This window comes from Oncorhynchus kisutch, linkage group LG11 (genome assembly GCF_002021735.2).
Source record: "Oncorhynchus kisutch isolate 150728-3 linkage group LG11, Okis_V2, whole genome shotgun sequence".
In the NCBI taxonomy this organism is placed as follows: domain Eukaryota; kingdom Metazoa; phylum Chordata; class Actinopteri; order Salmoniformes; family Salmonidae; genus Oncorhynchus; species Oncorhynchus kisutch.
The window spans coordinates 46,170,430-46,190,589 of NC_034184.2; the positions used below are offsets into that span (position 1 = coordinate 46,170,430).

The 20,160-nt window shown below is 40.5% G+C and overlaps 2 protein-coding genes across 5 annotated transcripts; one reads left to right on the forward strand and one right to left on the reverse strand.

Moving 5' to 3' along the window:
- Window positions 1-1,563: 1,563 nt before the first annotated feature.
- Window positions 1,564-12,933, forward strand: LOC109899618 (B-cell linker protein). 2 transcript variants are annotated; one of them, XM_020495021.2, is made up of 22 exons: window positions 1,564-1,805; window positions 4,012-4,077; window positions 5,243-5,289; window positions 5,507-5,547; window positions 5,736-5,853; window positions 6,422-6,543; window positions 6,658-6,727; window positions 6,909-6,992; window positions 7,150-7,175; window positions 7,275-7,300; window positions 7,441-7,497; window positions 7,657-7,687; window positions 7,828-7,879; window positions 8,739-8,802; window positions 8,931-8,958; window positions 9,077-9,107; window positions 9,312-9,387; window positions 9,566-9,597; window positions 9,792-9,847; window positions 10,039-10,122; window positions 10,288-10,443; window positions 10,556-12,933. In XM_020495021.2, the coding sequence occupies exons 1-22, from the start codon at window positions 1,759-1,761 to the stop codon at window positions 10,670-10,672; spliced, it is 1,431 nt and encodes a 476-aa protein (XP_020350610.1). In that variant the 5' UTR covers window positions 1,564-1,758; the 3' UTR covers window positions 10,673-12,933. The 2 variants fall into 2 exon arrangements, with proteins under 2 accessions (XP_020350610.1, XP_020350611.1); XM_020495022.2 differs by lacking the exons at window positions 8,739-8,802; window positions 8,931-8,958; window positions 9,077-9,107 and having other exon boundaries at window positions 1,681-1,805; window positions 10,556-12,103.
- LOC109899617 (zinc finger protein 518A) lies at window positions 11,639-18,047 on the reverse strand. Of its 3 annotated transcripts, none has more exons than XM_020495018.2 (3): window positions 17,868-18,047; window positions 14,100-16,643; window positions 11,639-13,904 (listed from the first exon to the last, which is right to left on the reverse strand). In XM_020495018.2, exons 2-3 carry the CDS (start codon window positions 16,627-16,629, stop codon window positions 13,117-13,119), a joined length of 3,318 nt encoding a protein of 1,105 aa, XP_020350607.1. In that variant the 5' UTR covers window positions 16,630-16,643; window positions 17,868-18,047; the 3' UTR covers window positions 11,639-13,116. The 3 variants fall into 3 exon arrangements, with proteins under 3 accessions (XP_020350607.1, XP_020350609.1, XP_020350608.1); XM_020495020.2 differs by having other exon boundaries at window positions 17,803-18,047; XM_020495019.2 differs by lacking the exon at window positions 17,868-18,047 and adding an exon at window positions 17,095-17,777.
- Window positions 18,048-20,160: the final 2,113 nt, after the last annotated feature.

Genomic DNA, 20,160 nt, shown 5'->3' on the forward strand with positions numbered 1-20,160 from the left:
CAATGCTCTAACCACTAGGCTACCTGCCACCTCTACCTGCTGCCCCTTTCAAGTACCAAGAGAGCACTGCAAAGACAAAGAGTGTGTGTGTGTGTGTGTGTGTGTGTGTGTGTGTGTGTGTGTGTGTGTGTGTGTGTGTGTGTGTGTGTGTGTGTGTGTGTGTGTGTGTGTGTGTGTGTGTGCGCGTGTGTTTTCGCGTGCGTGTGTGCGCGTGTGCGTGTGTGCGCGTGTGCGTGTGCCTCTCTCACTTTCCTCCCCAAGGTAAAAATGGACAATCTATATTACTAGGCTGATGCATTTACTGTGAACTCTTTCCTTATGAGTTCCCGTTTTCATGTGGTTAATTTAAACTTGTGCAATAAGGAAGTTGAATAAGCAATTGAGCCTCACACCAACAAGTTCATGTTTTCCCTGCCTTGTTTCAGTGTTTCTACTGAGGTTCTATTGTTTGGTTTGTTTGATATCTGATGGAGAATCCAAACAGATGGATTATTAGGAAGCCAGAGCTCTAGAGGGAAATGTAAAATGGTCTCTCCTGATCAAGATCTGCTAGTGGTGTAATAGTTACTATTCTTATATGTTACGCTTCATGGCTAACTAAACATAGCTCCAATCTATACTAAATAAGCAACATGAGTTAACTGTCAAGGTATGTGAAACAGAAACCGTACTTGCTTATGAGCTACGATAATGTACTATTACAGACAACACTTTTAGAAAAAAGGGTTCCAAAAGGGTTCCACGGCTCTCTCCATAGCAGAACCCTTTTTTGTTCCAGATAGAACCCTTTTTGGTTACAGGTAGAACTTTTTGGGTTTCATGTAGAACACTCTGAGGAAAGGTTCGACATGGAACCCAAAAGGGTTCTTCAAATGGTTCTCCTATGGGGACAGCTGAAGAACCCTTTTTGGTTCTAGATAGCACCTTATTTTCTAAGTGTGTAGTAGTCTATGTCTAATTTCTGCTCCTATGGGTAGGCTTGTGGCTAATGGGTAGATGTTCAAAGAGGTCATGACCATGTTCAAAGTCATGTTATTAAACATTTCTGTTGTCTTGCCTGTTGGAACACATGACCCCACAAAAAGAAACAGAATATTGTAACAATTCAGACCCCTGGAAATAGGAATGTGAGCTTTTTGTTGTTGTGTCCATTGATTAACTAGAGTGCACAGTCAACCCATGTCATTTTCTAATTATACTGTTATGCTCCAATGCAAATTGAGCCTAATACCACTTAAAAACACAGCGTGAATCCTGACTAGAACCCTTATTGAAAAATGTTCCTGACTGCCCAACAGACTGAGCCTGTATATTGCACAGCAGAAGCATCAGGCAGGTGTTTCAACAGTGGCTTTGCATGATGTTTCTTTGTGTATTTTAGCAACCTCTGTGTATTTCCATCTCTTGGACAATTGACAAATGTCAGTAAAGGCTCCCCTCTCTGTTTACTGTGCTGGCTGGTCAGAGTATTGTCACAGCAGGGGCAATATTTATCTTTCTAATCTGCCATGTTGTGTGGTGGGAATGTTTTTGTGTAAATCCAAATGACACTGAAAACAGAATTGTCTTCATGACCAAACTCAAGCAGTGGAAAGGAGAAGTGCTTGCTCTTGCAGAGGTATTGTTATTTTCCCACAACTATGATGACATTTTAGGCAGGCAGCCAGTGCCAGTGAGTTCATTCACAACGCAAACATTGAGCTGGATAGTAGCTAGACGCAGCAGGTGGCCTTCTCGGGTCAATTTACTCATTAAGATATGGATACACTGAACAAGTTCACAGCTCCTGCCAGTGCAAAACTTCGGTAAGAGATACCCATGTTTGTATGCAATATTATGTTGGTCAATGTATTTGGAACACTGGGAAATATGGTATGTTGTTAACCGTTGTAATCAAAACCAAACTTTTTTTTACCATTTAAATTCGGCAAGTAAAGCCTACTGTAAATATATAATTGTGTACACTAAGTTTCAACCAGTTGTACTGTACATCTGTTTTCTGCAATGCTCACAATAATACATTTACCAGACAATTTTTTCTCTGTACCTTATTGTAGGCCACAGCAACTATTCCATCCAATGTTGCATCCAGATTAAGTTAAACAGTAAAAAAAAGTTAAAAATGTGTTTAAGCAAAAAACTGTTTATTTCTGATGGCTTTGGCTGGCTGCTACATAAAACAAAATCTAAAGTGAGAGGGAATGTGGTAAGAGAAGACTGACTCATGTGGATGTTACTGTAATTACACGTCTCACACCTGTCTCCCTCGTGCTCTCAATCTGTACTTGCATGCAGGCTTCGGTGATTGAGTGAGTCTGAGTGTGTATGGGTGTGAATCTTCACCTCCAAGTGCTAGATCATGCCATATATACACACACATATACACATATCAGACCCCTTGACTTTTCCCACATTTTGTTACGCCTTATACTAAATGCATTCAATTGTTCAATCTTCACACAATACCCCATAACGACAAAGCAAAAAAAAGGGATTTAGAATTTAGAAATAGCTTCATGCTGCCATCTAGTGTAAGGTAAGAAGTGATACATTCCATAAGTGGTCTCTACTATTGTATCAGCTGCTCCGGTGGTTCTCAACCTTTTTTCGGTTACTGTACCACCAAGTATATTCAGCTCTGCCCAGAATACCCTTGAAGTACTCCTTCAAGTGCACTTTACCAGAAAGCCTATGGTCTCATGAGTCTTCTCAAGTACACCCTGTGGATAGGTCAAGTACCCCCGGTGGGTGTAATGAAAAACGGAAATATTCTATTTGCATAATTATTATTTAGACCCTTTGTTGAAGCAACTTTGGCAGCAATTACAGCCTCAGGTGTTCTTGGGTATGACTCTACAAGCTTGGCACACCTGTATTTGGGGAGTTTCTCCCATTTTTCTCTGCAGATCCTCTCAAGCTCTGTCCGGTTGGATGGGGTGTGTTGCTGCACAGCTATTTTCAGGTCTCTCCAGATATGTTCGTGGCTGGGCCCAGCAAGGACATCTAGAGAAGCCACTCCTGCGTTTTCTTGGCTGTGTGCTTAGGGTCGTTGTCCTGTTGGAAGGTGAACCTTCACCCCCAGTCTGAGGTCCTGAAGTACTTTGTTCCGTCCATCTTTCCCTCGATCCTGACTAGTCTCCCAGTCCCTGCCACTGAAAAACATCCTCACAGCATGATGCTGCCACCACCAAGATTCCATGTAGGGATGGTGCTAGGTTTACTCCAGACGTGAAGCTTGGCATTCAGGCCAAAGAGTTCAATCTTGGTTTCATCAGACCAGAGAATCTTATTTATCATGGTCTGATAGTCCTTTAGGTGCCTTTTGGGTGCCTTCCTTCTGGCCACTCTACCATAAAGGCCTGATTGGTGGAGTGCTGCAGAGATGGTTGTCCTTCTGGAGCTCTGTCAGAATGACAGGTTCTTGCTAACCTCCCTGACAAAGGCCCTTCTCCTCCGATTGTTCAGTTTGGCCGGGTGGCCAGCACTAGGAAGAGTCTTGGTGGTTCCAAACTTATTCAATTTAAGAATTTTATTGTTATGTATTTAACCTTTATTTAACTAGGCAAGTCAGTTAAGAACAAATTATTATTGAATGATGGAGGCCACTCTGTTCTTGGGGACCTCCAAAGCTCAATTTCAAGTCTCATAGTACAGGGTCTGAATAATTGTGTAAATAAGCTACTTCTGTTTTTGAAGTTTAATACATTTGCAAACATATCTAAAAACCTGTTTTCGCGTTGTCATTATGGGGTATTATGTGTAGATTAATGAGGGAAGAAATGTATTTAATCCATTTTAGAATAAGGCTGTAATGTAACAAAATGTGGAAAAAGGGAAGGGGTCTGAATACTTTCCGAATGCACCGTATGTGTGTGCTGTAACATTTTGTCTAGCACGTGCTATTGTCTCTAAATGGTATTAACAGTTATGTACCGTATTACGTTTATGAACACTGCATGATTTTTGTGGAATATGATACCTTTAATGAGAAGCTTTAAACGCGTCTTTCAGACAGCTTCAGAAGATGGTCCAGGATATCAAGAAGAATGATGGCAGCATCCTAAACAGGCTGAGAAGGTCAGATGATCAAAAATAAATGTTTGACACTCCATAAACAGAGAGCATTGCTTAACACTACTCTCTGTTACCCACAAGTTCGCAAGGACACCAGTTGTGCCCCTAGTTCATTATATTGAGTTATACACTACACTGACGAGGTAGAGGCATTTATCTGAAATGCAGTATATGAGGGGAATGAGATTCCAGCATCTCTATATGTGGGAACAAGAACAGAACTGCGGTATGTATGGCATTGGAAATACAGCTCGGTTCAGCTCAGTTCAGCTGAGAGTGCAGTGCACCCACATGGTATAATTTCTTCAATGTTTTTTTGTGGTGATAAACAAGGTTATTCAAGTTTTTTAACTAGTTTTTATTTTGTTTAGTTTTGGGGTTTTGACTTGGAATTGAGTTTAGTTTCAGTTAGTTTTGAGAGCTGATTTGCTAGTTTTAATTGTATAAAAATAAATGTCATATATTTTAAGTTAGGTGGAAATTCTAAAGTAAATTTCAATGTGGCTTGGATTTAAAGGGAATAGCCCCGAGACAAAAAGTTTGGTGGAAACGTATCTTGCCCATCTTTAACCCAATCGAAAGCTTTCAACTTTTGTAAGAAGAATCAAATTACCTACCAATAAAAAATATTTGCAGTTTAACTAGTGATAGCTAGTGATAGTAATGCACAAGCTATGCCTGATCGAAATATCGCATTCGCCTGGCTACATTAACCCGCAAGATAATAGTTTCAGTACAGTTTTTTTTACAGGTTTGTTCATTATTTTATTTCAGTTTACTAAATCGTTTTTTCATGATGGGTTTTAGTTTCAGTTTTAGTTTACTACAGTAACCTTGGTGATAAGTGACTATTCCTCTTTCTTCAATCTGAAAATAGACAAACAGAGAAACATGTACAGACAGGTGGCTTTACTCTCTCTCTCTCTCTCCCTCCTTGAAACGGAGCCGCTGGCACACAACTGTATACGTAAACATGCTGTAGAATTCAAGAATTCAGTAATAGATCATGAAGAAATGACATAGGTTTCAGAATGAGGAGGTGGGAGGGGTAACGTTAATGTGTACAATCACTCTTCAGGCCCAAAGTTTGAATGTCTAAAAATAGTTAAGTCCATTCTTGTTTCTAAAACTTTGGCTTTTACTCCTAACTGGTCTGTCTGTACTGTAGATTTCAAAACAAGTCATCTCCAAAACTACCCGTAAAAGACTATCAAGGTAAGACCTATCTACATGTCTCACAATGTGGCCCTTGAACTAGTTTATTTAATAGTGACAATAGTTTGTTTTTGGGGACAATGGTCAGCAATATTTTTGCAGCAATATGTTTAGAATATGATTTCAGAAGCTATGATGCATGTCTTCCCAATGCTGTAATTTCCAATGACTTTGCATCTCCTACTGTGGGGCCCTCATTTAATATTTATCTTTACAGGTAATGACGTGGAGGAAGAACAGTGGTCTGAAAAAGAGTTTGTGAGTTCAATCCACATGCTGTATTGATTCTAAAACACTAACATGTTAGAGAAATGCTTCTAATATAAACTTGCATCTGACAGTGCTCCCACAGACGTTTGACTCATGTCAGCAGCTGTACAGTTTTTACACTTTACATCAACCAAAGCTGTGGGACTGAGCATCTTAACGATATCATGATGTTGCAGGACAGTGACACTTGTGAGTTCCCTCAAGAGGAGAAGGATGACAGCTATGAGCCTCCTCCCTGTCAGAGAGTCTTCCTCTCCACTTCGTCTGCCTCCTTTCCCAGGGGGGAATACATAGGTGAGATCTCGTCCACACACACACATGCACACACACGCAGGCACTCACCCACACGCACAACCACACAAAACTACTACTTTAAATGTGGAAGACACATTTCAGTTGAATGCATTCAGTTGTACAACTGACTAGGTATCCCCCTTTCCCTTTCCTTAGTCTCTCTCTAACACATACACACACACAGTACACACACACAAAACTACCCATCATGCAACCATGCATGCCAAGCTTCTAGGTAACAAATGAAAGAATACCATGCCTGGCTATTCAAGACTACTCTATCCTCTATCTACATGTATCTATTTAATGTAGAATCTATGTTTAGCTCATGTTAGGAGGACTACTGTATATAAATCACATATTTGGCATGCTTGCATGCATGAAGGAAAAGGCTGATAATATTTCTGAGTGACCGCTTGAAATGACGTGGAAACAGCGTCGATTCAACCAGTATGTGCCCAGTGGGTAGTCAGTGGACCGTGACCGACACAGAGCGCCGCAATGACCACGTGTTGTAGCGTTATGCAAATCATGATGTCCTGTTTCTGCTTTTGCTTCTCTTTTCCAGACAGCTGCCGCAGCAGGCCGGCAAGCCCCTCCCCCAGGAAGCCCGTCTGGCCTCCAAAGACCACCAAACCATCACCGTCACCATCACTGCCCCCCAAACCCAACCAGCAGGACTATGATGAAGTAATGTGAAGTTGTTAGGCAAAACAAGAATTGTTTTCTGTTGTCATGACAGCATATTGACACATTATTTGCCTCGTACTTTTTTATGACACGTTGTATGATCGTTGTCTTTAGGAAGACTACATCAACCCAGAAAGTGACGATGAAGACAACTATATAAACCCCACAGAGGAATCACCTGCTAGTAAGCTGTCCCAATAAATGAATCAGACACCATGTACACTATGTTCCTAAATGATCTTATCTTCAACATACAGGTGTCATGAAACCATTGCACATTTTTATCTGTTGCCAATCATCGTCAGACAAACGTTACCAAGACACCTTAATGTCAACATACAATCCACATGTAAACCTCCCTTCAGACCGTCTGATGCATGGAAGAGGCAAACCAATAACGAGCAGTCCTTCAATGTCCAAGACTGTGCCAGAGCGCTCAAATAGCCCAGGTATGTATCTGCATCTCAGCAGAGGCACTGAATATATGGAATTATTTGTGGGGATTGATTGAATTTCAACAAATTTCTACACATTTCATTTATTGTGCTTAATGTGCCTGACTGAGTTAGATATTTTGAGGCTTGGTCTTTCTGTTTTGTTTTTCAGATGTGTATGAAGTCCCTGACATGGAGGTAGGCTTGATAACCAACGGCTAATACATTACAATTAATAGTATAGTCAATGACTGTAGGACTATGCTTGATGTGTCCCATGTTCTCTTTCATCTAAAGGAAAACTCTCCTCCCCCAGTGAGCAGGTCAGTTCTGGTTCAGGGACGGAAGCACTTTTCAGCCCGGGTCAAATGGGATCAACATTTCCCCTGACAGAAATACAGTATCTAAATATCTATTTATTGGAAAAAGACACAAAAATGACAGCTTTTTTTTTTTTACACAGACCTTCCACACTCCTCAGTGTCCCTAGACAGAGTTTGCCCCCTAGAGCCAGCCCAAGGTGCTAACAATGACTACAACTTCTTCTGGAGACCAGGAAACATGGATTTTATGCATGACTGCAATTGAACGATAAACTATTTAATAAACATGAGGTCGTTTTCTTCTGTTTCGTTGCCACACTGACATGAATAATTCATATGTTCTCTTCTCTCTCCAGAATGCACATGAAGAGTTGTCATCCAATCCCAGTAAGTTCTACTGTACCAAAGAGACTCTGGACATTGTATCTGACCCCAAATATTTTCTTTGATGAGATAGTAATAGAACAGTAAAGTGGATATTATCAGCATTGGAATCGTTAACCATTTTTTTGGTTATTGTCATCCAGGTCCAGGAGCCCATAGATGATGCTGAATATGAAGCCTACAATCCAGAATTAAGTATGTATTCATCCATATTACCACTATCAGCCAAATGACTAAACATTAAAACATTAATGTGGCAATAATACATTCTAAAAGAAAACAGACAACTTTTAAGAAAGAGCATTGTTCCATATCCTCCAAAATATTTGATGTACTATGTTGGTAGTTACTTCAATTGGCTAATTATGCCATCTGGTGGATTGCCAGATGCAAAACAAAAATGGAACATTAGTCAGTTGCATGGACTCACTCTGTGTGCGTAACAGTGTTCAACCTGATTTTAGAATGACTACCTCATCTCTGTACCTCGCACATACAATTATATGTAAGGTCCCTCAGTCGAGCAGTGAATTTTAAACAAATCGGCTTGAAAATCTATGGCAAGACTTGAAAATGGCTGTCTAGCAATGATCAACAACCAACTTGACAACGCTTGAAAAGAATAATGTGCAAATACTGTACAATCCAGGTGTGCAAAACTCTTATAGACTTACCCAGAAAGACTGCTGTAATCGCTGCCAAAGGTGATTCCAGCATGTATTGACTCAGGGGGTTGAAAACTTATGTAATCAAGTTATATTTGTGTGTATTTTTCAAATCTTCCATTTTGACATTACAGAGTATTTTGTGTAGATCTTTGACAAAAAAAATGAAATGTTAATCCATTTTAATCCCACCTTGTATCACAACTAAATGTGGGAAAAGGGTGTGAATACTTTCTGAAGGCACTGTACATGAGACACAACACAACATACATTACAATGAATGGAAGTTAAAAGATTGTAAAAGAGCATAAAATAACTTAACATTGTGTTACTTAACAGAACTTACTTTATATGTGTGAATTTACTGTATGTCATCTCTGTTCGCCTAGCTGGCAGTACAGCGTCTGGGCAAAAGCCCCTGCCTGCACTTCCCAAACCAATGCCCAGAGAGACGTACGTGTCACTCACTAAAATTATATATAATATTTTCTGTTCATTGCTGGCTGCTCGTTCACTTAGAAGAGCACCGGAAAAGTCTGGTTTCAGGGATGACATAACTCACATAATCCTCTCTATTTTAGGAAGCCATTGAAGCCATATTTTAGACCGGTAGGGGAAACTCAAAAATATATTTTGGGAAAAAAAACAAAGTGTTTTTTGGGAAAAAAAACTAAATTCTAAATTCTATGGGATATGGTGCAGGGTGATCATATTTGTATTTTTTCAGAGGCCAGATATTGCATCCGGGGGAAATGAAGGTAGTTACCTATTCCTAAACTGTTTTGATTTCATAACCTTTTATGCCTATGAAATGCATTACAGTAAATAAAACACACAATTCAATGAACTGTATTGCTGTAAATTGTTAAATTGTTAAATCCAGAAAGTGTTTATGCAGTCATCCACTTGCATAATAGTAGACCACTGTAACACACTCTCTTGCTATATCTGCTTTTCCACAGGCACAGCACTGGCCACGAGGCACATTAACCAGAAACTCCCAGCCACACCCCAGCCCTCTGAATACAAGTGTGCCATGTAAGAAACATCATGACTTTATAAGAAATCTCTCTATTTTGCGCCGAGCAGATATCTCTTTATAGCCTGGCCCCAGATCTGTGTGTACTGTCTTGCAGAGTTAGCAAGACAGCACAAACCGACATGCGTCAAGGCCAATATAAATTATTCCGGACTGTTCTTCTTTTCTCTACTGCAGGATTCCTCTGCCACAGATGTTTACCTCTCACAGTAAGTACAGGTCTGAGAGAGTCATGTTGATTATAAATGAATGCAAACGGCCACAGGCAGATAACCATAACCTCGACCCTGACAGTGACACAACACAGCAAACATTTATTCTGTGAATGGATTCTGCTGTGTCTATACAACACAAAATTAGTATTTTTTTTAACTTTTTTTTTTTACTGTTTTCTAATTCCCAGAATCTGATAGAGGAACTGTACCCACAGATGAAAAAGGGTTAACAGATGCTGAAGAGGTGATAAAAAGTTGACCTAAATGTCACTATTTTATTTATAACATACCACAACGTAGCTCAAAATACTGGTGATGGCATGCACAATGCATGGATGAATACACTATTAGAGTTTGCGAAAACTGCAAAGCATATTAGGGCCACATGGACTTTAAACACACTTCCTTGTTTCTGTATTTTTGTGGTTGATGTAGGGGACAGATGTCTTGAAGAAACCCTGGTATGCCAGCACCTGTGACCGTAAGACAGCTGAGGATGCCTTGGTTCGCTCAAATAAGGCGAGTCTCACTCACATGAATACAGACAATTAAACATACTCTTATTATAATCACAGTCTTCAGATCAACTTGCATTTTTTAAAATAAACTAAATCACGGGTGTTAGGATAAGAATGAGACTTGGATTGCTCCCGCTGACTGTACTGTGCATCTCCTTTGTTTCAGGATGGGTCCTTCCTCATAAGGAAGAGCTCTGGTCAGGACACACAGCAGCCATACACTTTAGTGGTGTTTTACAACAGTAGAGTCTACAACATCCCAGTGCGCTACATCCAAGCATCGCAGCGATACGCACTCGGGAGGGAGAAGAAAGGAGAGGAGGTAGACAACATCTCATCTTGATGGGCTACAAAACAATTTTCTGATATCCATGAAATATAGATGGCCTGATTCCTAACCTGTAGGCCTGACACCTCTTATTGTATTCCCTCAGCGTTTCACCAGTGTTTCCCACATCATTGAGAACCATCAGAGGAACCCCTTGGTACTGATTGACAGCCAGAGTAACTCCAAGGACTCTACCAAACTGTGCTATGCTGTGAATCCTTAGGCCTCACTAGATCCTAACTAGTCCTATGGATCATCAGGGATTTAAGGTTCAGACTTGGGAGTCATCAGGCAATTTGATGCTGCTCTCAGTTTGAAATTACTGACCATCTGTTCAGGGTTTGTGACAAATAGTTGGATTAGTCTAGTCACATTCACCCAGTCATGGCTATCCAAGCAAGACCAGAATGAAATTGACTTACTGTAATGTGCTAGTCTCTCTAGACAGACGGGTTGCTTTTGGCAATGTACCAATGCTCCATCTTAACACGTCTGTACGTCATATAACGTCAGTTGGACATAGAAGAACTACATCACTGCCATCTCTCCCTGCCAACATCCCCCGGCCACAAAATAGAGGCTATCAAGATGAAGATCACAGAGGTTATTTTTAATGAGTGCATTTGGTAATTGGCTAGATTGCATCAACTACCTTCACTAAAACCCCTGCAAAGGTTTTGCCTGCAAACTTTGAATCGTGATTTGATGGGAGAGGTGCCTGTCTGAAGAGGACCCTCCTGGAACAATTTTTTTCCCTCTTTTCGAAATGTACTAAGTCAGTCCGTCATGATTACCGGACCCTAGTCAATGCTGTTGCCTAGGGTCATGTTTCCGGGACTGGTACTGTGCCAATTCAGTAAAATAGTTCATGTGTGTACATTTTCAAACGTGTGTTGAACATTTTGCATTCTATGGGGTCTTTTCTACCAACCAAACATGGCCCCTCGAATAGTGCCATGATGTATTCTTAAAGAATAAAATATTGTAGAAATATTATAAATAGAAAGTAACTACAGTAAGTGTGAATGGTGTATGATGCTGGAAAGCAACACCAATAGAACAAAAAAATATCTGCAGCATTGAGTTTACTATATTCTTTAGTTGTGTTCATTAACGCAAAATGATTGATATACCTTTCCTTTCTTAATTGTGTTACCCAACTTACATACATATTCAATAATCACACATATATTGTCAAACTATTTGTATTTATTGATCTGTACAACACATAATGCTACCAGGTGTGTATCAAGATAAATACATATTCATTGTGTAAAGGTCAGGCACTTGGAGAAAAACAAATATTTCTTCAGTCAAAATTGTACCTCTTTCCCTGACTACTATTCCAAACCAGGTACGTCCTATAATTCATCCATGCCAGAGAGAGAGAGAGAGAGAGAAAGAGATGCCTAGAGGGACTGTTGAACATACGCGCCATTACAAGGATGCACTGTGATTGTGATGTGGAGAGACACTTAGACAATTATCTGTTTAAATGCAGAAATACATGGTGGATGACTAATGCTGACGTGTGCAAGCAGAAAGGGTATGGTCAGAAAGATGTGCTATGTGTATTTATGATGTGGGTCCATTTGACCAATGGTCCTGTGCTGACTAACTAAAAGTATCCCTTTCCATGGACACTTTCAGAACATAAAGAAACATACAGTAACATGCATATCAATATTGTCATAAGCTTCATAAAGTGAGATAATGGGAAGAAATAGTCACTGTCTGTTCATAATCCTATTAAGTCACAATAGGAATTTCTTTCAGAAAAACAATATTTTGCATGTAAAACCAGCATTGTTAGGCTATATGAAGACATGCCATCAGTCATCCTATAACATACTATGGATTTTGTTAAATTATAAAAAGGTGAATACTTTGGACTACTCCTGCTACTAGTGCAGGACTAACTTCACAAAATGTGCCCCACATATGGATACTACTATATTCGAAACCATTCATATTTTTGGTACATACTGTACTGTATGCATTCAAACAAAAACATTCCCTATTTTCTATGGGCCTTAACAGGGATTGTGTGTGTGTGTGTGGGGGGGGGGGGGGGGATAAAACACAATGTACATCTGAAAATCTGAAATAAAATGTCAAATAATATAGCTTTTCAAAAAAAATTGATAAAGCATAGTAACATAGGAAACCTGCCATCCCCTCCAAAAACTATAATCATATGACACACACTATACATACCCGTATAATGTTAAATGTTCATGTTTAGAGCTTTAGGAGTATGGCTCATTCGTGTCCTTATTACAGTGTTCTGTGAAAGAGTCCCTATGACAATGTACTTACATCAACTTGTATAGCATTGCATGTTGGTTAGACATAACTGAAACAACAAATAGATTGCATCCTATCTAAAACGATGGTAGCACTGAAACACAAGTGGGTTTCAAATTAAATATTTAGATATGAGCAAATGAAAAAATAAACATAAAAAAAAAAATGCAAATTTTACCTGAGTGTTAGAGCCCTGTATTTTCAAAGAACTCATGTTGTTACATACATTTTGTACACTATTATTTTGTCATCATTATCAACATTATTCTCTAATAAGACAGTGAAATTAATTTCATATTTTCTGTCCATTGCTTTTGTGCAGGAGCACCTTTCTCAACTTTGAATCCAGTGTAGATTGCATTATGACTTTTCACATTTCAGTTTATCCCACTCTTTAGTAGATTCCATCAGATGGCGCTGGCCATGTCCAATCCAGACCTCCTGATCACTGAAGACTCGGCCACAAAACCAGCAGCTAAATCGTAATGGAGGCTCAGTGCTGTGAGAGATTGCATTCACCACTTTGTACTTCTTTCTGCTCATCTTTTTCAGCTTCAATTTCAAGATGAATCTCTCTTTCACTCTGCTCTCAGGCCACATACGTTGAGGAGAGACGGAGGCATTCGTTGGGGCATTTGCCCTAAACATATTACAACCCATGCCTGCAAAGGCCTTCAATGTTTTTCGAGACAACAAAACTTTTTGTACCTCCCCTTTGTACCTGTGGACTGTTTCCATAATATTTGTAACCTCGGGAATGTCTGTGTCTGGGTGATTTAGCACTACAACAGGCTGGTCTCCCCTTGGACGTGTAATGAGTTGAGTGGGACTTAATGGCAATAGCTTCAGGGTCCTCTCCACATCTCTAGGGCCTGGCTCCCAGTGATGCGCCGCTGCTGGTGAAGCCTCTTTTTCTTCCACAACTTTGCTGGAGGGTTTATTGGCTTTTGAGAGGGGCTCAAGAGAGTCCTCTGTGGACAATTCGCTCTGCCTCTTTCCTCTGACTGTCTGTTTGTTTTGCTGTGGTGAGAGGCAAATCCTGTCAAAGACCTCCTGTTTTCCTCCATCTCTTAGTGTGGTATTGGGAGGGAAGTCCTGAGAATAAACATCTGGAGTGTGGACTGGAATCTCTGACCAGTTTGTTATACCTGTTGAAATATTCAAAAAGAGAACAAATCCCAATTAGTTCAGTAAAAAGGAAAGTAAACTGCTACAATAATGTCTATCCATACAACATAGAGTGGCATGGACAGAATCATGCAAGACAGGTAATCAGAAGTCAATAAGGGAAATACAATTAACAAATCAGATTTAATTAACTTCAGCAAGATAGTGTTGATTACCTTGTGGGGAAGTAAGGTAATTGAGTATAGGGGAGGGAGACACCATGATGACCTGAGCTTCTGTAGTTCCAACCCCTTCCAGGTCAGGCTTATCTTCCGTTATCTGGTCCAAATCATTTCCATCTGATTTGGCTCCATTAGATACATGAGGTAGGCCTACCCTTGGACAATGTTGGCCACCTAGGACATGAGAATCCATGCCATTGTTCATTCCTTCTCTGTTTTCAGAACTGACATTAGTGTTTGGAAGCTCCACATTTTCAAAATGATATTCTAGGTTACTCTTTGTTATGGTGCTTGGAGGGATTTTAGAACTTGGCTGACTTTTCTCGACAACAACTAAACTGTTCTGGCTCATAGTGCAACTTTCAGATAGAGTGTTGTCTTCCTTTGTCACAACGGAATGCAAGGATGCCTCTGTTTTGTCTGATGGTGTAACCTTAAGAACCAAATGCTTTTTGCCGTCCACCATTTTGAAACCCATGGCCTCTGTAGTGCAATTGGGAGGAACTAAAATCTTATTTTTTACCATGAGGGCACCAAGGTTGTTAACTCTGGGGCTGAAATGTCCAAGGTTTGGAATAAAGCCTCCCTCTGACTTTGACGACTGTGTGACCACTTTGCACTTGGTATGTTTCTTTTTGCCATTTTCCGTTGACAGTGCTCTTTTAAGAAATTGCTGCGTCTCCTCCAAAGTTTTCTGTGGGTGCTCTAGTCTGTGGGAATTGTTCAGCAAACCTCCTCCTAACAGGGGAAGAGGACCTTGTGACATCCACTGCATTTCCTTAACTGGATTCTTCTTCAGGAGGAGCTTTAATGCTGGTGATGATTTTTTCTCTATAGTTTTAGGGCTGACCATTTTCGCTCTCCACCTTTTTTTGTCCCCCATAGTCTTAGAAGAGCACAGAGCTTCAGGAAAGGATTTGAGCTTTTTCTCACTTTTCTCCACTGTCAACTTCGGCACATTCATGTCCTCTGCCGTATCTTCACAGTGATTCACATCTTTGGGTCCCGCGTCATGTCTCTGGTGTTCCTGGCCAACCCTTGTTTCCTGGTTTTCTCTATTTTCTTGAGTTTGATCATATTCCACTAACTTCAGGGTTGAAATAGTGTCAATATCATTTTGTGTCGAGAATGATTCTGGACAACTGGGTGGCCTGGTCTTTGGGGGGATAGTTGAATTTGATTGGCATCCGTTTGCATTGGAGTCACCAGCACTAGTTTGACAAGCAATCTTCTCTGATTCCTGCCCAGTGACACACAATGACGTCTTTGTTGTGTCAGAGGTCTCTTGCTTTGCTGCTGGTGTAACCTTGAGAACCAAATGTTTTTTGCCTTCCACCATTTTGAAACCAATGGCTTCAGTAGTGACATCCGGAGGAACTGAAATCTTGTTTTTGAGCATGAGGACAGTGAGATCTTTGTCTGTGTTTGTGAATCCAGGATTGGATATCATGCAGTTTTCTGAGTTTGAAAAGGAAGTGATGGCTTGGGGCACATTTGAAAGTACAGTCTTAAGAGCTTCGTTCCATGTCTGCCCACCTGTTTCAGCAGCCACAGACTTCTCTAAAAATTGCTTTGTCTCCTCCAAAGCCCTCTCTGGATTTGACAATCTGCAATATTTATCCAGGAATCCTTCCCCCGGCAGAGAAAGACAGCCTTGTGACATCCAGTTATTTTCCCTCACTGTACTCGTCACTGTGTGCTTCCGTCTTGGAGATGAGTTATCTACTGTTTTAGGACCAACATCTTTCATTTTCGGCTTGTTTTTCTGGCTCTTCTCTTCACCATGAATGGTGGCCATGTGCCTTGTGATGATATATTTTCGATGAGATTTATAGTCACAGAACTGGCAACTGAAGCGGAATTGTGCTGTTTTGGCCATGAGATGTCTCATCAAATCCTGGTCAGCAGAACCTGCTTGCGGCGCAATGTTATGTAGATACAGGTGCTCCAAAAATGCTCCTACATCTCTTGTGGAGAACTTGCACTTCTCACAACAGTAGTGGCCGTTCAAGCTGTGGTGCATGTTTAAATGTGTGGTGAGCTGCAAGAGGGTGTGCTGAACATTGTCATTGCATATGTTGCAGCTGACAAAAGTGTCTCTGTGGCCTAATTGGTGGACTTTAAGGCGGGAGAATTCATGTGTAATAAAACTGCACATGTCACAAGGAAAAATTGGTTGGCTTCCTGGGTGAGTCTCCTGAAAGTGCCTCAGTAAGTCATTAGGGCTGAATACTGTGCTGTCCTTGCATTCAGAACATCTAAACCCAAGTATATTTCCAGAAACCTTTGTCACATGTTGACCCTCTTGAACTTTAAGGGGCGTCTTCTTCAAATACGTCTGCTCTGTGCTTTTCTCCATGTCCTCTGTTATCTTCTTTGGCCCATGCTTATCTTTACTTTGCATGGCTGGGGGCTGAACGGCAGCTTTCCTGAGACGGAGTCGTTTGTTCCAGTTTCTGTCATCCTCGACAACTTTTATATTACCTCCAGCAGGGACATCTAATTCAGCGCGTGCTGGATCCATATCAATTCAGGCCTCTGTAACAGAGTTGAAAGAAACAATCAACAATTGATTGCAAGCCAGACATTCATTATAGACAATGAACTTCTGACCTCATTGTAAAAAAACAAACAGTCAACCATATTGATTTAACTTGGTTTTATATTTTTGAGAGAATAGCCCAGCACAAAACATTTTCACCAATTTAACAATTTCCTGGTCTATAAACCGGCAACCATCAAATATATGCAAATGTCCCCTCGGAATCTAGTCTACAGAGATCAGACCTGAGAAAATACCATATCAGGATGTATTTTTGAAATGGGGATAAAATTATCCTGATCTGCAATCATTTATACAAGAATGATGCTGTGTTTTATTACCACAGTCAATAAGTGCACATTAGTGCAAACTCTTGTAGTGCAGTAGTCTTCACTATAAGGCTTGTAGCCTACAATATTCAAAATGCAAAACTACTATGCAGCCTACCTGCTTGGTGTATTGCCTGAGTAGTGCATGTTCTCACAACATAACCAACAGCATGGGTCAACCTTATCCACCTGTTGCAGATTCAATGTAATTACATTTCAGACTATTTACTATAGTGGAAATGTCTTACTCCATAATATTTTACTCAAATGATGTGCCATGTACATTTCTCAATGTGATTGACCAAAGGACTTGCCATAATCCACCAAATCTGACAAAAAAATTGCATTTGTAATGGATCTCAGTCGAAGAAAAGATTCTATGCTAAAGCACACCTGTTCAAATTATATCCCAATAGGTCTCCGTAGAAGAAAATATTATACGCTAAATTGATTGCTGGTCGCAAAAAATGTATTACAGAATGTCAACTTTGCATCAGGTCAAAGCTGTCAGCCATTTCTATTGTGCTATTTGACTTGACCAAAACAAACACACTGAGAAGGTTCATTAACATGTAACAAACAAACGCGTTTAATTTGTTGTTTGAAAGCAATTCCGATTTTTGCTTCGACTATCACTCATCATCACCTCACTGCGTTGTAAAACATTCACTCTGAAGTGTGAGCTTTCGAACGGCTGGATGATTTGCCAATTGACTGATTTGAATTAAATACACACGAAGAGCTTAGGTTGTGACAAAGTGCACCGAAAAATTGCACGACAAAAAAAGTTTATATCATCAATGTAGCTCAACCAAAATGTATTTACCGCTGAGTAAAACTCCGATATGATTGACAACGACGACATAATTCGAGACTTCGGTTGGCTTTTACCTTTGTTTTTGTAGGCTTGACAGCTCAGCGAATGGCAGCCATGACAGCTTCATCCGGGGATTACGCAGAGTTGAGCGGGAGCTGTACGACAGAGTAGCCTCCCAGAACGGATGAATAGTGGCTCATTGCACCCTTTAGCCTACACGACAGAGACACGGCTTGAGTATACTATCCAAGTGTTTTATTATATGGCGAGTCGGTATAATATTTTTTTTTACTGTTACTTTCAGTACGTGCAGCTCCGTAGTTTATAACAGTGTTATAACTGTCAGAGGGAGTCATAACAAGATTGCACTTCCTTTGCCCCTCCAAATAGCCCACTCTTCACTGATCCATCTCTTCTTGGTATTTTGTTGTCAGCCTGTCAGTGAGAAGATTATTATGAAACATAAATACAAAAATGTAGATTGCACCCTTAAAAATAATAATAATACGATGTAAGGTAATTACTGCTGGGTAAATGTTCACTTGTATGTGATAGGCTATTTGGGTAACATATTTGTTAGCAAAGGAAGGGAATAATCCTCTTTTGACCACTTTGCTAAGGGTGGGATGGTGCCTCAGTCAGACCAAAGAAGCCTGCTGATTAAAACTCATGAGAGACTAAAGATTCTTGAGGGAGGAAGCAGGAGGCTACGTGCCCATGTCCTTTGCTGCTTGCTCAATGGAAAAAGGTGTTTGGACTAACAGATCAAGGATGTGGGTTGAAGACATGCTTGGGATACAGCGCTAATCAGTGGCTTGTATGCATGGATGCCAAGGGCAACCAAAAATGAAGAGAAAAAAAAACCCTACAAAAATGTATATTTCGTCCCAGTGTTTCATAATGTTCCTTCAATTCGCAAGAGGTTGAATGTATCTCACAGGAGAAAGCATCCGAGCGAGCGAAACAGCGCCCCTCTGCCTCTACGTGTAGGCCATCTGTCTGATGCTGTCTGGTTCAAACGAGTATGACATTGTTGCCGTCCGTAGCATTGAAGGCGAGAGAAGCCAGCGAGCATCTGGGCTACCTTGACAAAAAAGTATAACAAATGTGCCAATCAGGTTGAGCTAAAGTTGAGCATCTGAATGGTCCTGGCGCATCAACAAAAAAGTGTGAAGGGAAGCGTGTTTGGATTTTGGCGTCACTCCCATCAAATCCAATTGAGAGCAAATGTTATTGGCAGAAAAACGTAGAATTGTTACATCTCCTTTTGTTGTTGTCTTCCGGTGGCTAGCTAGCCAGCTAGCTAAAATGGGCCCTTTCCTAAATTAGCCACGAAGGAGATAGGGATTTGGACTGTTTTTAACTAAATTATCCAATAATTATAACAGCGATTCCGATCCAAACATTAATTAATATATTGTTGTGCCCCTGGCCGGGAGGTTGGAAGTTCAATGTGTAGCTAGATGTAGGCCTAGAAGACAAATTGTAACTAGCTAACGTTGCCCATGAATAGAAGTTAGGCTAGCGACGAAAGATTTTAGCTAGGTAGCCAAGGACATCAAAAAATAAAAGATGTACTGTATGACAGAGTGAGAGACAGTTTCGTCAAAATGAAAGAGAGGAGGATAGCATTGGCGTTTCTCTACAAGTAGGGTGAGTTAACATGTTTCTCTAATTGGAGCAAATTGTTTTTGACTAGTTGTCACTGTATTAGACGAAGCAGGGGTGATTTGATTATGTTGAAATGTTGAAGTTGAGGAAAAAGAAGAAACCCGCACACTGCTCTTGATACTAACACTGCTCTTTAATAAGCTTTACGTGTCGGCCTCACGGCCTTCGTCAGAGCTTTCGTGAGTTTTTTAAATTAGCACTCTTATGTAGACATAGCCCCATCCACATCCGTTCCGCGCATCGAATGTGGTTGGAGTCGAGGGCAAACAGACTGCGCCGGATATGCCACTCCACAGAGGACTATCTAGAAAAAGCAGGGGAGGTGCGTAATAAGTTTCTAAGAAGAGGCTACTCTTCACAATGTGTGGATGAAGTTTGCTATTGGGGGAGAACATTAGATGAGCTGCTACAAAAAAAAACCGCTAGAGCTAAAGAAGACTCTGTAATGTTCACCACTACATATTACGTTGAACTCTCGAAAAGTGGGAGATGTTGTCAAGAAACACGGGCATGTTTTATCATCGGACCCAGCTTTGCCGGCTGAATTTAAGAATCCACCACTAATTGTATATAGGAGAGGTCACAATTTACGCGATAAGTGGCTCCATGCCAACTGCCAGTCGCAAAAGAAAATCGGCTCTTTTACGCCCTCTTCGGAATGGTAGCTATAAATGCAGAGGTTAAGACATTATTACC